Below are 15,421 nucleotides of genomic sequence, written 5' to 3'. Positions count from 1 at the left end.
GTCTCACAAAATACGACTCATGAAACCTGTCTCATACAAATTTTTGTCTTCACATATATTTAATTGCGATAATAATATCAAAGTGGAAACACTTTCAAGTATTAGAATCATAATAGCCTAATGTGATATAAAATGTTCTAAATCTAGATGATATCACACACAATGAGACAAGATTCATATATCATAGGATTCGAAAATAAGCCAAAAATTCATATGACGGAAAACAAAAGGGCAAAATCATATATTAAGTTCCATAATATGATGAAATGAAAAAATCATTAACCATGGTTAGGCAGATTCATCAGATCCGGATTTGGGAGCAGAAAGTGCCAACCAGTTTCCAACTTCAGAAGCCAAACTTGATGGGGAAGAACAGCATGCATTCTGTTGCTTTTGGACATATTCCATTGCATTTCTTGGCCCATACACATAACCCTCACATATCTTTATATTTGCAGCAGTTGACACCTGCAGTGCATATATATTATCATTATATACAAATGCCAGTTTCAAGATTTCATTTTTTCTAGTATTTATCATCAATTCATATGATATAAGACTAAGGAAAGGAGGCTAAATATAGCACTTACAAGAGGAATGACATGGTTAGGACTATTGGGGAGATTCTTTAGATTGATCACGGTAGTCGTGGAGAAAGGGTTGGCACCAACATCCTCAATATTTGTGCCTTTTGGTACGGTGGGGAGTGAAACTGCAACTGCACCTCTCTCCGCCAATGGCTTCATCGGCGGTGAAGGGTGGAGGAGGTGCTGATAAGGCAGCTGCGGAGGAGCTGAGGCGGTGGAGGATGAAACTGAAGGTGGGGTTGGAACGTGGACCTGGACAAGAACCTGATCGGGCAGAGGGGACAACATGTTAGCACAAGGAGCGGAGTAATTGTTTACCATATTTGGCCAAAGAAAAGTCCCCTGAGGCTTGCAGATTCTGAACCCACTCTTCAGCCTTTGTATCTTTGCTGCCTTTTGGTCAGCCGATGGTGATGATCTGAAGGCTGGTTTCTCTCCAAAATCTGATCTTTCATCCCACACCGTTGATATTTCTTGTACTTGAGGTTGCTTGTTCTTTCTCTGATCCTTTTCAGATTTAAACTGTTTTGTTGGAGCCATTAATGGGAAGTCTGTTCTCTCTCTTTTTTCCTCATTTGGTGTCATCAGCTTTCCATATTCTTTCTGATTGAAAATTTCCATAACCAAGCAATGATAAAGTTACAAGTCAAAGATTATGACATCCAATAAATGGTTGCATTTAATGATATTTATATAAATATATATGTATAAACACACACACATATATATGCGACTCCCAAGATTGAAATGTATTTTTGCAATATTTCTGCAATATATTGAACTGCGCAATTCATCTATAATTTTTGTGAGGTTAACTCTTTAGACTTCTTAGATATTAACTAGCTCACATGTTGATATTATGACAAAAAAAGGAAAAATTTAGTCATACATTCCATATATTGCTCAGTGAATATATTTGTATAAAATGGAAATGTTCTTTTATTGGGGATTATAAACTTGAGGAATGCTAAACGACAACAACTGGAAGCAAGCTATTCAATTCAAATCATAAATAACTTGCAGTTCTTTATTTAAAGCAATAATTGGTTCACATACAGTATTAATTAATGGCCAAGTATTTATTACCTCCACTTCTTTCACAAAATTAGAGATGGCCATAAGTTGTTCCTTGAACATTTCCTGAAAAGCACATACCACTGGAAACTAAATCTTAACTAGCATTGAAAGAGGTGACTTTTCTAGATCACATTTTGGTGGTACCAATTTAACAGCAAGTTGACTGATATTGCAAGAACCGCTTGATATTAATGCCGTTGATTGATTCTCTTCTAGCTTTGTTTTACAAGAAAGTTCATCCAGTTCTCTGTAAACAATCAATACATTTTAAAGTCAGGAAAAGAATAATCTTTGTTTGATAAGTATTTAAGAAAGTTTAACTAGCATCACCTCCTTAACTTCATAATTTCTTCCTCTAATAGCTTTCTTGTTGCCATTAACTCCAAATCTCTGTTCAGAAAACATGACAAAAGTTCGCAATATATTAATTCGACCTAGCGATCGAGGATGTCTGAAAGATCCCACTTTTGAAATGGACCTCTATTTTCTAGGCTTAATGTTTAAAGATGTCCCTAACACCTATCGGGCATATGGCTTTCTGGTTATTGATCACAAATGCATATTTCCCAGATTACCTTCTTACCGTTTTATTTTTGAAATATCGTCATTCAAAAGTTTGATCTCACGAGCACAAATGGGATCCTGGGTTGGGGAATCACCGGGCTTCCAACCAGGTGGTGGAATCCAATAAGGGTCAGTGATCCCAGCATCCCTCCTTACATTAACAAGATCAGCACTTTCCAACCAATACTCCATTGCTCCATCGGCATTGTGTCGCCGCCGAAATCTTTCTTTCCCACCAGGTGCGAGCTTGCCTGCCATGTGCTTTAAGAGGTGATCCAAGAGCCCTGTGTCGCCAATCCTCTTCCTTGCTTCGGCCCTCAGTTGAGGCCGAAGAATAGGCTTCTCAGCCGTTGCTTCTTTCACTTTCATCACCTCCAAAAGATTCTGCTCTGCAAGCTTGTACCTGAACATTTCACAGTGTCAATACACTAGACATTATCAATCAATCACAAACCGATTCATCGAACTTACCTTCCCGCAGACCAACGATCTTTGGGATTTCTAATAATACGGGATTCTTTGAATTTGATCCCATTCTTGTTTCTCTTAACCTGATTCTTCTTCTGGTCAAGCTGCTTCCGGTTTTTGGTCTTAATCATTTCATTCTTTCGTTTCCTCACACTGATGTTTCTTGAGGAATACCTCTTTCTTTTCAAATTAAACTCAGCTTCAGGAATCTTTTCCTCTTCCTCCTCCTCCTCATCATCTTCCTCAATATTCTCTTCATCTTCTTCTTCTCTCATGTCTACTTCTTCTTCTTTGACTGTTTCTTCGCCATTAATCACATCATAATCACTCTCTTCATATCCCTCTTCTTTTCCTGATAACTCTCTCTTATCACCACCACTCCTTAATCTAATCCCTTTCTCCTCAAATCCATTCACAAAACTTGAAGAAGAGTTCTGAGCATTGATTTTCCCACCGTTATCATCATCTCCATCACTTTTATGCCTTCCCAAATACTTCACTTGCCTCCTAATCCCCCATCTTACCATCCCATTACCTTTCAACTCGGACAAGCAATACCCATCTTGTTTATCTCTAACCGAGCACACCACAGAACTAATCAGCCAGAAATTCTCAGAACACCTCTTTTCAGCAAATATCTCCTCTGAAACAAGTCGAATAAGCACCTTTCCAGAAAGAGCGAATCCCATCACAAATTTCTCATCCAATGCAGGGTGCGTTTCACTTTTGCTGTAGCTGAAAAATGCTCTCAATGACTCCATACTTGGGAACCTTACTGCCACATTAAGCTTTGTCTTCTCGCATACCTATCCCAACACCGTGAAATAATAACTATTCAAAATTCCCAGAACAAAAAATAAAGAATATTCGGGGTAATTTTCATTGATGGAATTTTCTTACCATTGCTACACGGACGGATCTGAGCTGGACCGGAGTTCTTGGGGGTAAATGAATATGATCAATCTCGTAAAATGCACCCACTTGAATATGCTTGTCTATCTCGTCTTCCTCTTTTTCACCTCCTACTGAAAGATAAAGGTTTAGCACACATTTTTTCCCAAAAAACCCAATCCCGAAACCCAAACTTCTTGATATCAAACAAATATTGTCAATACCTTTTTCAAGTTCATGTAAATGTAATTTGAACAAAATTATGTATGAACACTATAAACAGTACCTCCACCTTTAAGCAGGAGAGTACAGTGGTCGGATGTTGGTGGCGGTGGTACGAGGTGGTGTCTGTTCGCAAACAGAGAATTCCCGGCGTCAATTCCGCCACCTTGTTCTGCCAGTGGCTCCATCTCCTGCGAAAATCACAGTGACCTTTTGTCTTTTCTACTTAAACAAAATGTTTCTTCCTCTCATAGTTTATGCAAAAATATACTTATAACATGTGTGCTGTGCGTGATCACAGAAAATATGCACACACGTTTCGCGAAAAATATTGGACCCAAAAGGGTTTTTCGAAAAAAATTCAAATCCCTCTCGATCGTGGCTGTTCCTTTAGCTAACAACACAACGGATTTAAAGATTTGGGATTTTTCCAAGTATGATGAAAATCACGCACTACACATGCATCTGGATTGGAATTTGGAACTCATTGAGAGTGAAAGCGCGTGAGAGATTGATACGGTTGTGTGGGACAGATATAACAGAAGAAAGGGAATTTTTTGATGCGAAACCATGCGTGAGATGACAGGTTGGAGAGAGAGAGAGAGAGGAGAGAGAGCTTACAGTCACAGGGTTGCTTTGGAGGGCTCTTCTGGATCGTTTTCTGTGATAGGTTTCCATCGCCATAATCTGCATAAGAACATGGAAGAACAAAACCAACTATTTTTTAACAAAATGCAAGCTTTGTAATTCTGAAGTTAATGGGGTTTTCGGCAAATAACGAATCAAGAAACGAGAAAAAATATTGGAGCTGATTTAGGGTTTTCGAGAAAGGTGCAGATTGTCTGAAAAAATCTGAAAAAACCTATTGTTTCCATTTATAGTAAAGAAACTAATATTGCGGCTGGGTATCAGAAAGGTTATGTCACAGATATAGAAATCAAAGCAGACAAACAACCTTGATATAAGCACCATTAACAGTGGCTGCAGACTCCATGCATTTGCATATTAACAGCAAGAAATAAGGCTGTAAAGTTCTGTGAAATCTCAAGTTCGAAGCAAAGTTTCGGCTCTTGTTTTTGAATCAATGACCAAGGATTAAAGAAATAGATTGAACCAATTTTCTAAAAACGTAGAAAAAAATCAACCGGCGCAAACGACTCAAACGAAGTTCTACTGTGCTAACAAACAAGCCCTAGAACGAAAACTTCAGTACAGCTCAAACCATTGATTTCGAGTGCCCAAGAATCCATTTTTCTTCGCAGAAGAGCCATTGTTTACAAGAACCCTAATATGCATTATGATTTTGTACGCATATACATGCACGATCAAGAAGAAAAATCACGCTCTTGGAGTGAAAAACATTCACTGGGAGCCAAAGATTATACCTTTTTGTGATGCAGATTCGGAAGGAGCTGCGACGGGTTTTCTTGAATGAGAATATGCAGCTGATTTTGTGAAGTATGGAGAAGAAGATGCAAGAAAATCCAGAGAAAATGGATAGAAAAAACTGAACTATACAATGGAGAAAAAGATCTATGAAAGTGTATTTAATCAGAAGAATGTGTTTATAGTTTGTTAGCCAAAAAGACTGAATAAATAAAAATTCTGAAATTTGTGTTTTTTTAAAAAAAAAAAAATTGAAAATTTTCACATAAACAGGTACTGCAAGCACTTCACACACACGCACTGCAGACATGGTCCCCTCAGCAGATTTATGATACGAATTTACAAATATACCCCTATTTTTGTATCTAGAGCTGGTAGAATCTTTAGGAGTATATCGGTCAACTAAATATTATGTTTCAAATATTAAATAAGGTTCAAAATAATATTTATATTAAATAAAAGGGCAGAAACCTATCAAATAAAGTTTAATTTATGTCATTATTTTCAGTTGAATTAGAATTAAAAAAACTTAATTATTTGAGTTTGAGCTCGATTCGAATATATATAGAAAATATAGTTCCCGGCATGGATTTGATTTAACTAAATTATGAAACACTACCACGTAAATCTTCAAATGATGCCTCAAGGCCGATTCATTTAGTTTTTTATATATCTATAAAAAAAACTAGTAAAATATATATTAAGCTAGCGAATATATATAATTCTAAGTTATCGAATAAAATAATATCGACTTGTTTTTGGGTTGAAATACGTACGTTAAAACATTTTCAAAATCTGCCTGGGTTCGACAATATCAAAGTTTAATATAAATAATCGAAATAGCTTGAAAAAATCGTGAAGGGCTTACAAGCAAGGTGCAAAGTGTCGAAGGGTTCGTGATGCATGAGATTAAGTTTGGGAGCCATAGAAACATTACTCAAGTGATATATGATGAGAAGTCCAGAAGCCTCGACACCCGAGCGGCCAAATCTTACCGCCCGACCGCTACATTTACTGTCTAAGAGATGATTTCCAGAACACCTCGCGCCCGAGCAGCCACGTCTTACCGCCTGAGCGCCAAAAGTTTAGAACACTCGGTGTCCGAGCGGTCACATCTCATCGCCCGAGCGTGAAGACCTGCGGGAAAAATCCTTGTTTCCTAGTTTAGAGTCCTAATTTTGGTAACTAGATATTGATATCTTTTGAATATGTAAACATATTTTGGACGAATTTTCAACACAATTCAGATTATTCATTGATGGAATACATTGTTCTTGAGTTTTTCTCTCAAACAATAAAAGCTTTTTCTTTGTTTAAAATCAAACTTATCAAAGTTTATACTTTATGACGTTTGACGATCGTTCTTGCACAGATTGTCAAAGACGAGTTCTTTGAAATTTCAATCATTCCATGGAAAATCTGACCCGAAGGCATACTTAGAATGAGAAAAGATGGTAGAGTTTGTGTTTAAGTGTCACCACTACTTCGAACAAAAGAAGGTTAGGTTGGCGGTGGTTGAATTTCTAGACTACGCTCTCATTTAATGGGATCAACTTGTGACCACTAGGAGGAGGTGTATTAAGAGGCCCGTTGAGAGTTGAGATAAGATGAAAAGGGTCATGAAAAAGAGGTTCGTGCCCAACCACTACTATAGAGAGATGTTTAAGAAGTTGCAAAACTTGAAATAGGGTACGAGGAGTGTCGAGGACTACTATAAGGAGTTGGAAGTAGTCATAATTAGGACAAATGTGGAGGAGGATAGTGAGGCGACGATGGAACGTTTTCTTTGTGGTTTGAACAGGGAGATTCAAAATCAAGTGGAGCTTAGGCACTACTTGGATCTAGAGGAGATGGTGCAATGGCCATAAAGGTGGAGCAACAACTCAAAAGGCGAGGAGTTGGCCGCACCAATCAAATTGTGAGTTCGTCATCTTCTTGGAGACCAAATGTGGTGAAACGTGAAGAAAGTAAGGTTATGAAAAAACCCAAGACTGAGACCAAGCAAGATACGCCTAAACAATGAGTGTGTGAGAACCCAAATTTTTGGGCATGTAATTAATTAAATATAGACATGTATAAGAATTTATTTTCGAGTTATAATAAATTCGAAAATATAAATAATACATGGAAATCGAAATCCAGTGCAAGATACACGGTAAATTAAGGCTGGATATCCACCTAATTGGAAGAAAATAATATATACAAGGTATATTTTCTTAACAAGGAAAGCATATCAATATTTATAGAATGATTATAACGAATTTATGGAATGAGCATCTCCAAATTTTGGAAAGAATATCAATCGAATTATGGTAAGATTTTTACCTCACCCATATAAATAGGAGTACCCTCCCATTCAAATTTCACACCTCAATTTTCGAGTTTTCTCTCCATATTTTTGAAATTTTCTCCCAAAAATTCTGCAAGAGTCATCAGAATTATGTCCAAGCTCAGAAAACTAGAAATCCGATCTCGACCGTTCAGAATATGCATTCATATGTTTTGAACAACATATCTAAATTTCAGCACAATCCAACGGTTTGTTTTTAGTTTATAGCCTTCGTAAGAAAACTGCTCAGATTTTAGGCGATAAACAACATACCTACGTGTTTTCATACATAAACAGGTTAAAAACAACTTCCAAACCTGATCTTCACCGTTCATAATTTATTTGACATACTTGTGAACATAATGTAAAAGTTTGAGGTCGATCGAACGGTTCAATAAGGTGTAAGAAATTTTAAAAGGGGGATGATTTTTTTCGGTAGATGTGCTGCTGCGTTTTCGAAGCATGATTCTTATATGGTTTCTGAGTTCTTCACGTTCTCTTCCAGTATAAGGTAAGTGTGCTTGCTTTAAAATATGTTGCGTATGAATTATTTCGTTTTCGAAAGTTTCGATTGAGCACCTTCATTCTGTTTCTACGTTCTTTTTTTGTACGATTTTGCTACGTTTACGTGTTGGCACTATGAAGATTCACTGAAAATGGATTGGAATCCCAACATATGGCCCTTCACGGTCGGATATAACCAGTTTTATGGCCTCGCCCCCTTAGATGATTAAAAATTAGGGACTGATATCAGTAAACCATAGAATGTGGAAAAATCGCAGTGCTGTTATGATAAGAATATGATGATATGTTATGAAAAACATGATATGTTTACGTGTTATTTTCGAAAATTATGTAAATATTTTTATGTTGTGCTCGAACGGCTCCCACTTGCTGAGTGACGACCATATCACTCACCCCTTACTCTACTCTCCCCAGATAAATCAGAAAAGAAAATCGAGGAAGATGAACAAGATCAGTTTTGGGGCTGATAATAAGATGATTCAAGAATTTTATTTTAGTTTTGACTTAGTAAGTTGTAAACGCTTCCGCATATTTTTTTTTTCATTTTAAAAATCTACGTTGTAAAGACAATTTTTTGATTGATTATGAGTAATAAACTGGTTTTTGGTTTATACTGTACTACGAGGCTTGTTGTTTTCAATTGTGTGGTTGTAAAACAACGTCGGTGTCGACTAACCCCGGTCATGGGGACGTGACATTTAAGTGGTATCAGAGCCGCCATGTTCATAATCCAGTTGGGAAGAAAAATTTGTCAGATTATGGCAAAAGGCTGATGCAGTCTCCTTTGGAACGACCAATGAGTAATATTACAACTTTGTTGTGAGGCGTGGTCCAAAAACGAGAAATTCCTTCATTTAGACCTTTGAAATCGCGTTTTTGCCATTTAAGGAAAGTTTCGTTGAACTCATAACTTTTTATAGGAAACTCAGAATTTAATTCCGTCAATTGTTCTGGAATCCTCTCGACGTATTCTTTCTATCCATGGGTCAATATCCAAAATTTTTTATTTTTGGAAACTTTCTCGAAAAATCTCGTTCAACGCGTTTTTTTGTGCTAGTTAAAGGATTTTTATTGAATTTTATTATGAGAACAATTAGTATTTGTCTATATTGTTGGGAATATACATATAAGATATATATTGACATAAGCTATCAATTTAAGATTAAATATTTGACTCGGGAATGATAAGTTAATTATGAAAAACTAACATGAGAATATCTGATAAAAGAATTATATAATAATTTTTGGGTATTCAAATAGAGAAGTTGATTTTGTGTTAATAGTTTGCTGTGTGTGCATTAAGTTTGAGTTATTCAAGCGCTAGCTTTAAATATTTAGGACCTTGGAATATCTTGTGAGACAATATCCTTAGGTTAAGGAATTTATGTTATTTGGGATAACAAGTAGGCTACGACCTTACGTAAATAAAATAAGTTATGAGATATTGATGGGTGTCAAAGAAAGTATAGTACAATAAGTTTTGACTTTTTATGTTACTAAGAATGATTCAAAGAGGACGAAATTCAATGAAATCCTTTGTGTTAGAGCATGAGAGGCTCATGGTCTTGATGAAAATAAGATTTAGTAAAAGAATAATTATTTGAGGTAACGACTAGGTTATAATTTTCGGGATTTAAGTTAATAAGCTATATATCGATATTGAGTTAAGTTTCAATATTCTATATGGGTTTTAATTTTTTTTATAGTAATTGGGATAATTTCAAGATAGAATAAATCAGTATCAATCGCATATATTCAGTGCTGACTTGATTCAACTCACTTCAGTAGATTTCGACGTCATCCTAGGGATGAATTGGCTATCTAAGAACCGTGCAATAGTAGATTGCCAGAATAAAAATTTCAAACTCTGAATCCCGAACCAAGAAGAAATCAAGTACCATTGCAATGCCAAGGAACAGAAATATATTTTTCTGTTTCCCAGACTTGAAAATCCATAATATCGAACGAAGAAATTTACCTAGCAATGGTAAACAAAGTGCAAGAAGTAAATAAGCTGAAGTTGGAAGATATCCAGTATTACGAAAATTTTCATACGTTTTTCCAGAAAGACTTCTTGGAATGTTCTCGGACTAAGAAGTAGAGTTCGAGATAAATTTGGTACCAGTGATGCACTAATCTCCAATACACTATACCGAATGACTCCAGATGAACTCAAGGAGCTAAAAGAATAACTTCAAGAGTTGTTAGACAAAAAGCAGATAAGGACAAGTGCATCCTCCTGGGGAGCTGCAATCCTATTTGTAAAGAAGAATGATGGAAGTATGAGATTGTGTATAGATTATCGAGAACTCAATGAGATCACAATCAAGAATAAATTTATTCTTCCAATTATAAACGATTTTTTTTCAACTTAAAGGAGCTACGATCTTCTCCAAGCTTGACCTGAGGACATGCTATTATCAGCTAAAGGCCAGAGCAGAAGACACCCCAATGTCAACATTCAGAATAAGGTCATGTAACATCGAAATCATGAATATCAGTGGAACTAAGAAAGTAGAGGCAATTCTAGATTTGCCGAAACATAAGAATGCAACCGAAATTAGAAGCTTCTTTGGATTACCAGGTTATTAGCTAAATTCGTCGAGGGCTTCTCTTCAGTAGTCGTATCATTGACGAGATACGCACAAAAGAACTATGAATTCAACTGAAGAGAAAGATGTCAAAGAGCTTTTAAACATTAAAGGAGAAGCTAGCATCTACACCAATGTTGGTATTATCTACTTAAGACCAGGATTTTTCCATCTACGGCGAAGCATCAAAGAAAGATCTCACAGGCATACTCATGGAAGATATGCTAGTCAACTAAAGCCGCATGAGCAAAACTGCCCTACTCTCGATCACGAGTTGGCAGCAGTGATATTTGCTTTGAAAATTTGGAGACACTATCTCTACGATGACAAGTGTGAAATATTCACTCACTGGCCACCAAGTCTCAGATATTTGTTCATTCAAAAAGAATTAAAAATGAGACAAAGACGGTGGATAGAGTTACTCAAGGACTGTGACTTGACAATAAGCTACCACGCCAGCAAGGCAAATAGGGTAGCCGATGCTTTGAGTCGCAAAAAAAAACATGAGTAAGATAACCTAACATCACTCTCTGCGACCATGCCTTCGGTAAGTAGTCAAGTTAAATCAGAGTCGAGACACGACACTAAAGTTGTTCGAAGAACAAGCCATTGAAATAAAATCATCAGATTTGCAAGTGGACCCGGACGGAATCCTAGGGATGAGAAGATGATTGTGTGTGCCAGACATCGACAACCTGCGATAAGAAGTGATGTAAGAGGCGCATAAGTCAACATTTCCGATCTATCCCGTCAGTACAAAGATGTATAGGGATTTGAAAGTAAGTTTCTAGTGAAGCATAATGAAAAGAGATGTCACCGAGTTTATATCTAAGTGACAAGTTTGCCAACAAGTAAAGTGTCGATCATCACTGTGCAGGGAAGAAATAGAGGAAACAGACATAACTGGGCTAGAACTAATCCAAGAGACAATGGAAAAGTGGCCATCATCAAAGACAGACTCAAGGCTGCATAAGGCCAGCAAAAGAGTTAGTCTTATCTTAAAAGGAGACAAATGGAACACACATTGTGTGAAAAGCTTATATAAGGGTCTCACTAATGAAATAATCATTTGATTCAGTAAAGCTTAAAAAGTGAATCATCGGTACGTAGGACTATTCAAAATTCTGGAGAGATTGGAACATTGGCTTACAGAATAGCATTGCCACCAGATATGTGTAGAATCCACAATGTATTCCACAAGTCCAAACTAAGAAAATACACCTCGAACCCAAGCCATGTTATGGAAATTGAACCGCTCATGATAAAAGGTAACAAGGGGGAAGAGCTGAAATATGAAGATGTCTCTATTCATATTGTGGACATCAAGGACCAAGTACTGAGACGACGTATCATTCCCTATGTCAAGATGCAATGGTCAAAACACACAGAACGAGAAAACTACTTGGGAGTTTGAAGAGAAAATGCGCAAGCAATATCCCTATCTTTTCGAAAGTCAAACCGACTCAAGTTTCGAGGACGAAACTTCTAATAAGGAGGAAGGGATGTGAGAACCCAAATTTTTGGGCATGTAATTAATTAAATATAGACATGTATAAGAATTTATTTTCGAGTTATAATAAATTCGAAAATATAAATAATACATGGAAATCAAAATCCAGTGCAAGATACACGATAAATTAAGGCTGAATATCCACCTAATTGGAAGAAAATAATATATACAAGGTAGATTTTCTCAACAAGGAAGCATATAAATATTTATGGAATGACTATCTCGAATTTATGGAAGGAGCATCTCCAAATTTTGGAAGAATATTAATCGAATTATGGTAAGATTTTCACCTCACCCCTATAAATAGGAGGGCCCTCCCATTCAAATTTCACACCTCAATTTTCGAGTTTTCTCTCCATATTTTTGAAATTTTCTCCCAAAAATTCTGCACGAGTTATCAGAATTCTGTCCAAGTTCATAAATTCGTTTCTCTCGCTCGGATACACGGAATCCGATCTACACTGTTCAGAATATGCATTCATATGTTTTGAACAACATATCCAAATTTCAGCAAAATTCAACGGTTAGTTTTTTGTTTATAGCCTTCGTAAGAAAACTGCTCAGATTTTAGGCGAGAAACAGCATACCTACGGTTTTTCATACATAAACAGGTTAAAACGACTTCCAATCCCGATCTCCGCCGTTCATAATTTATTTGACATACTTGTGAACATACTGTAAAAGTTAGAGGTCGATCCAACGGTTCGATAAGGTGTAAGTAATTTTAAAAGAGGGATGATTTTTTTCGGTAGATGTGCTACCGCGTTTTCAAAGCATGATTCTTATATGGTTTCTGAGTTCTTCACGTTCTCTTCCAGTATAAGGTAAGTGGGCTTGTTTTAAAATATGTTGCGTATGAATTATTTCGTTTTCGAAAGTTTCGATTGAGCACCTTCATTCTGTTTCTACGTTCTTTTTTTGTACGATTTTGGTACGTTTACGTGTTGGCACTGTGAAGATTCACTGAAAATGGGTTGGAATCCCAACATATGACCCTTCACGGTGGGATAGAACTGTTTTATGGCCTCGTCCCCTTAGATGATTAAAAATTAGGGACTGATATCAGTAAACCATAGAATGTGGAAAAATCGCAGTGCTGTTATAATATGAATATGATGATATGTTATGAAAAGCATGATATGTTTACGTGTTATTTTCGAAAATTGTGTAAATATTTTTATGTTGTGCTCGAACGGCCCCCACTTGCTGAGTGACGACCATATCACTCACCCCTTACTCTACTCTCCCCAGATAAATCAGAAAAAAAAATCGAGAAAGATGAATAATACCAGTTTTGGGGCTGATAATAAGATGATTTAAGAAGTTTATTTTAGTTTTGACTTTGTAAGTTGTAAATGCTTCCGCATATATATTTTTTTTCATTTTAAGAATCTACGTTGTAAAGACAATCTTTTGATTGATTATGAGTAATAAACTGGTTTTTGGTTTATAATGTACTACGATACTTGTTGTTTTCAATTGTGTGGTTGTAAAACAACGTCGGTGTCGACTAATCCCGGTCACGGGGCGTGGCAGAGTGCAAGGTAAATCTGAAACTTCTCTTAATCGTTCTAGGGATATTAAATGTTTTAGGTGTCAAGGGGTTGGTCATATTGCTAGCCAATGTCCTAATAAGAGGGTGATGATATTGAATGCCTATAGTGAATATGAGTGTCAAAGTGAGGGTGATGATGATGAGATGCATGCGTTAGAGGATCCTGATGAGGGATATGAGGCAGTTGTAGGTGAAGCACCAGTGACTAGACGGATCATGAGTGCCCAAGTCAAGGAGGAGGAGGCGAACCAAAGAGAAAACTTATTCCATGCTAGGTATTTTGTAAACGAAAAGGTTTGCAATCTTATCATAGATGTGGGAAGTTGCACTAATGTGGTTAGTAGTGAGATGGTAGAAAAATTGAGTTTGCCTACGTTAAAGCACCCTCAACCATATAGGATTCAATGGTTGAATGATTGTGCGGAAGTGAAGGTGAGCAAACAAGTGTTTGTTTCTTTTTTGATTGAAAAGTATGTTGATGAGGTGTTGTGTGATATGGTGCCAATGCATGCGTGTCATATCTTGTTGGGAAGGCCGTAGTAATATGATAGGCGAGTGATGCATGATTGGTTTAGGAATAGGTATTCTTTTGTTCTCAAGAAGAAACCTGTTGTTTTACTTTCATTGTCTCCTAAGCAAGTGTTAGAGGACCGATTATAAAAAAGAAGAGAGGTGAGGCCGAACAAAGAGTGAGCAAAAAAATGAGATGGCCTTTGAGAGCAAAAATGAAATGGTTGAAAAAATAGTGATCAAAAGAGTGAGACGACCAAACAAAAGAAAAATGAAGAAGGAAAATGAGAGTTTGAGTGTCGGTTGTTCACGTTTATTTTGGGCCTTGGTCATAGTTCGGGGTTGTCTCAGGGGCTTGGACAGTAGGTTAAGATGTGGGCTAAGTATGGTTCCAGTCTCGAGTCATTCGGTAAGTCGTAGGCTATTTTAATTAATTCAGGAGTTGCATGTGTACGTTTGAGCTTTTGTGCTAAGCTTAGTTATTTAAATTTTAAGGTTATGGCAGGAAGTCCAGGGTGTTCCAACGAATTCCAAGATGTTCGTAAGTATGTATCACGTGCAAAATAATTATTTTTGAGCTATGCGATTTGTCTTGTGGCCAAATTATGTTACGGCTTTGGAAGCCGGAAAACGTGTCCAGGGACCTCTCCAATCTCTTCATAGGATTATGATATGTTAGCGACCGAACATCCAGTCCAAGGGCTGTGGTGATCCATGTCGGCTCAGTACTGTGGTTTAGTTTGATCAAACGATTTATGCGTATGGGCCACTTGCATTGAACAGAACTCTACGCAAAAATTATTTACGTTTATTATTATGCATAACAAGTATGAAAAATATGATTTTTATGAAATTGTTTATGCAAGAAAGTCGCGTTATACATATTTATGTTTATAATATTTTATGTACAAGCTAAGTTTAAATTGCATGGATTTTTATTACGTATTACTCGTTATTCGGGGTTTATGCATGCTGAGTCGTTAGATTCACTAGACTTGATCGATGCAGCTGATGTAGTAGAGGAGATGGGAGATGGTGATTAGTGAGCAAGCTCGGGCCAGTAGCAGTGAAAACCCGAGGACCTTGTAGTTTAATTTATATTATTACGCACGTTTTTAAACTAATTACTCGGACTTTTGATTTATTAGGATTGATGATAAGCATATTAAATTTATAATTTTGTTAGACTATTTTTAAATTAAATTA

At 36.6% G+C, this 15,421-nt stretch overlaps 2 protein-coding genes across 2 annotated transcripts in view; both read right to left on the bottom strand.

The window, feature by feature from the left end:
* LOC142530384 (large ribosomal subunit protein eL15) overlaps positions 1-15,421 on the bottom strand; it is a 94,760-nt gene that overhangs the window by 27,930 nt on the left and 51,409 nt on the right. The window lies entirely within an intron of this gene.
* LOC142530322 (uncharacterized) lies at positions 197-1,208 on the bottom strand. Its single transcript, XM_075636103.1, has 2 exons — positions 591-1,208; positions 197-468 (listed from the first exon to the last, which is right to left on the bottom strand). The coding sequence occupies exons 1-2, from the start codon at positions 1,206-1,208 to the stop codon at positions 289-291; spliced, it is 798 nt and encodes a 265-aa protein (XP_075492218.1). The 3' UTR covers positions 197-288.

The sequence above is a fragment of the Primulina tabacum genome, chromosome 17, assembly GCF_025594145.1.
Source record: "Primulina tabacum isolate GXHZ01 chromosome 17, ASM2559414v2, whole genome shotgun sequence".
Classification (NCBI taxonomy): Eukaryota; Viridiplantae; Streptophyta; class Magnoliopsida; order Lamiales; family Gesneriaceae; genus Primulina; species Primulina tabacum.
The sequence above is the reverse complement of the archived record's forward strand: the minus strand, read 5'-3'. Positions and strand labels throughout refer to the sequence as shown.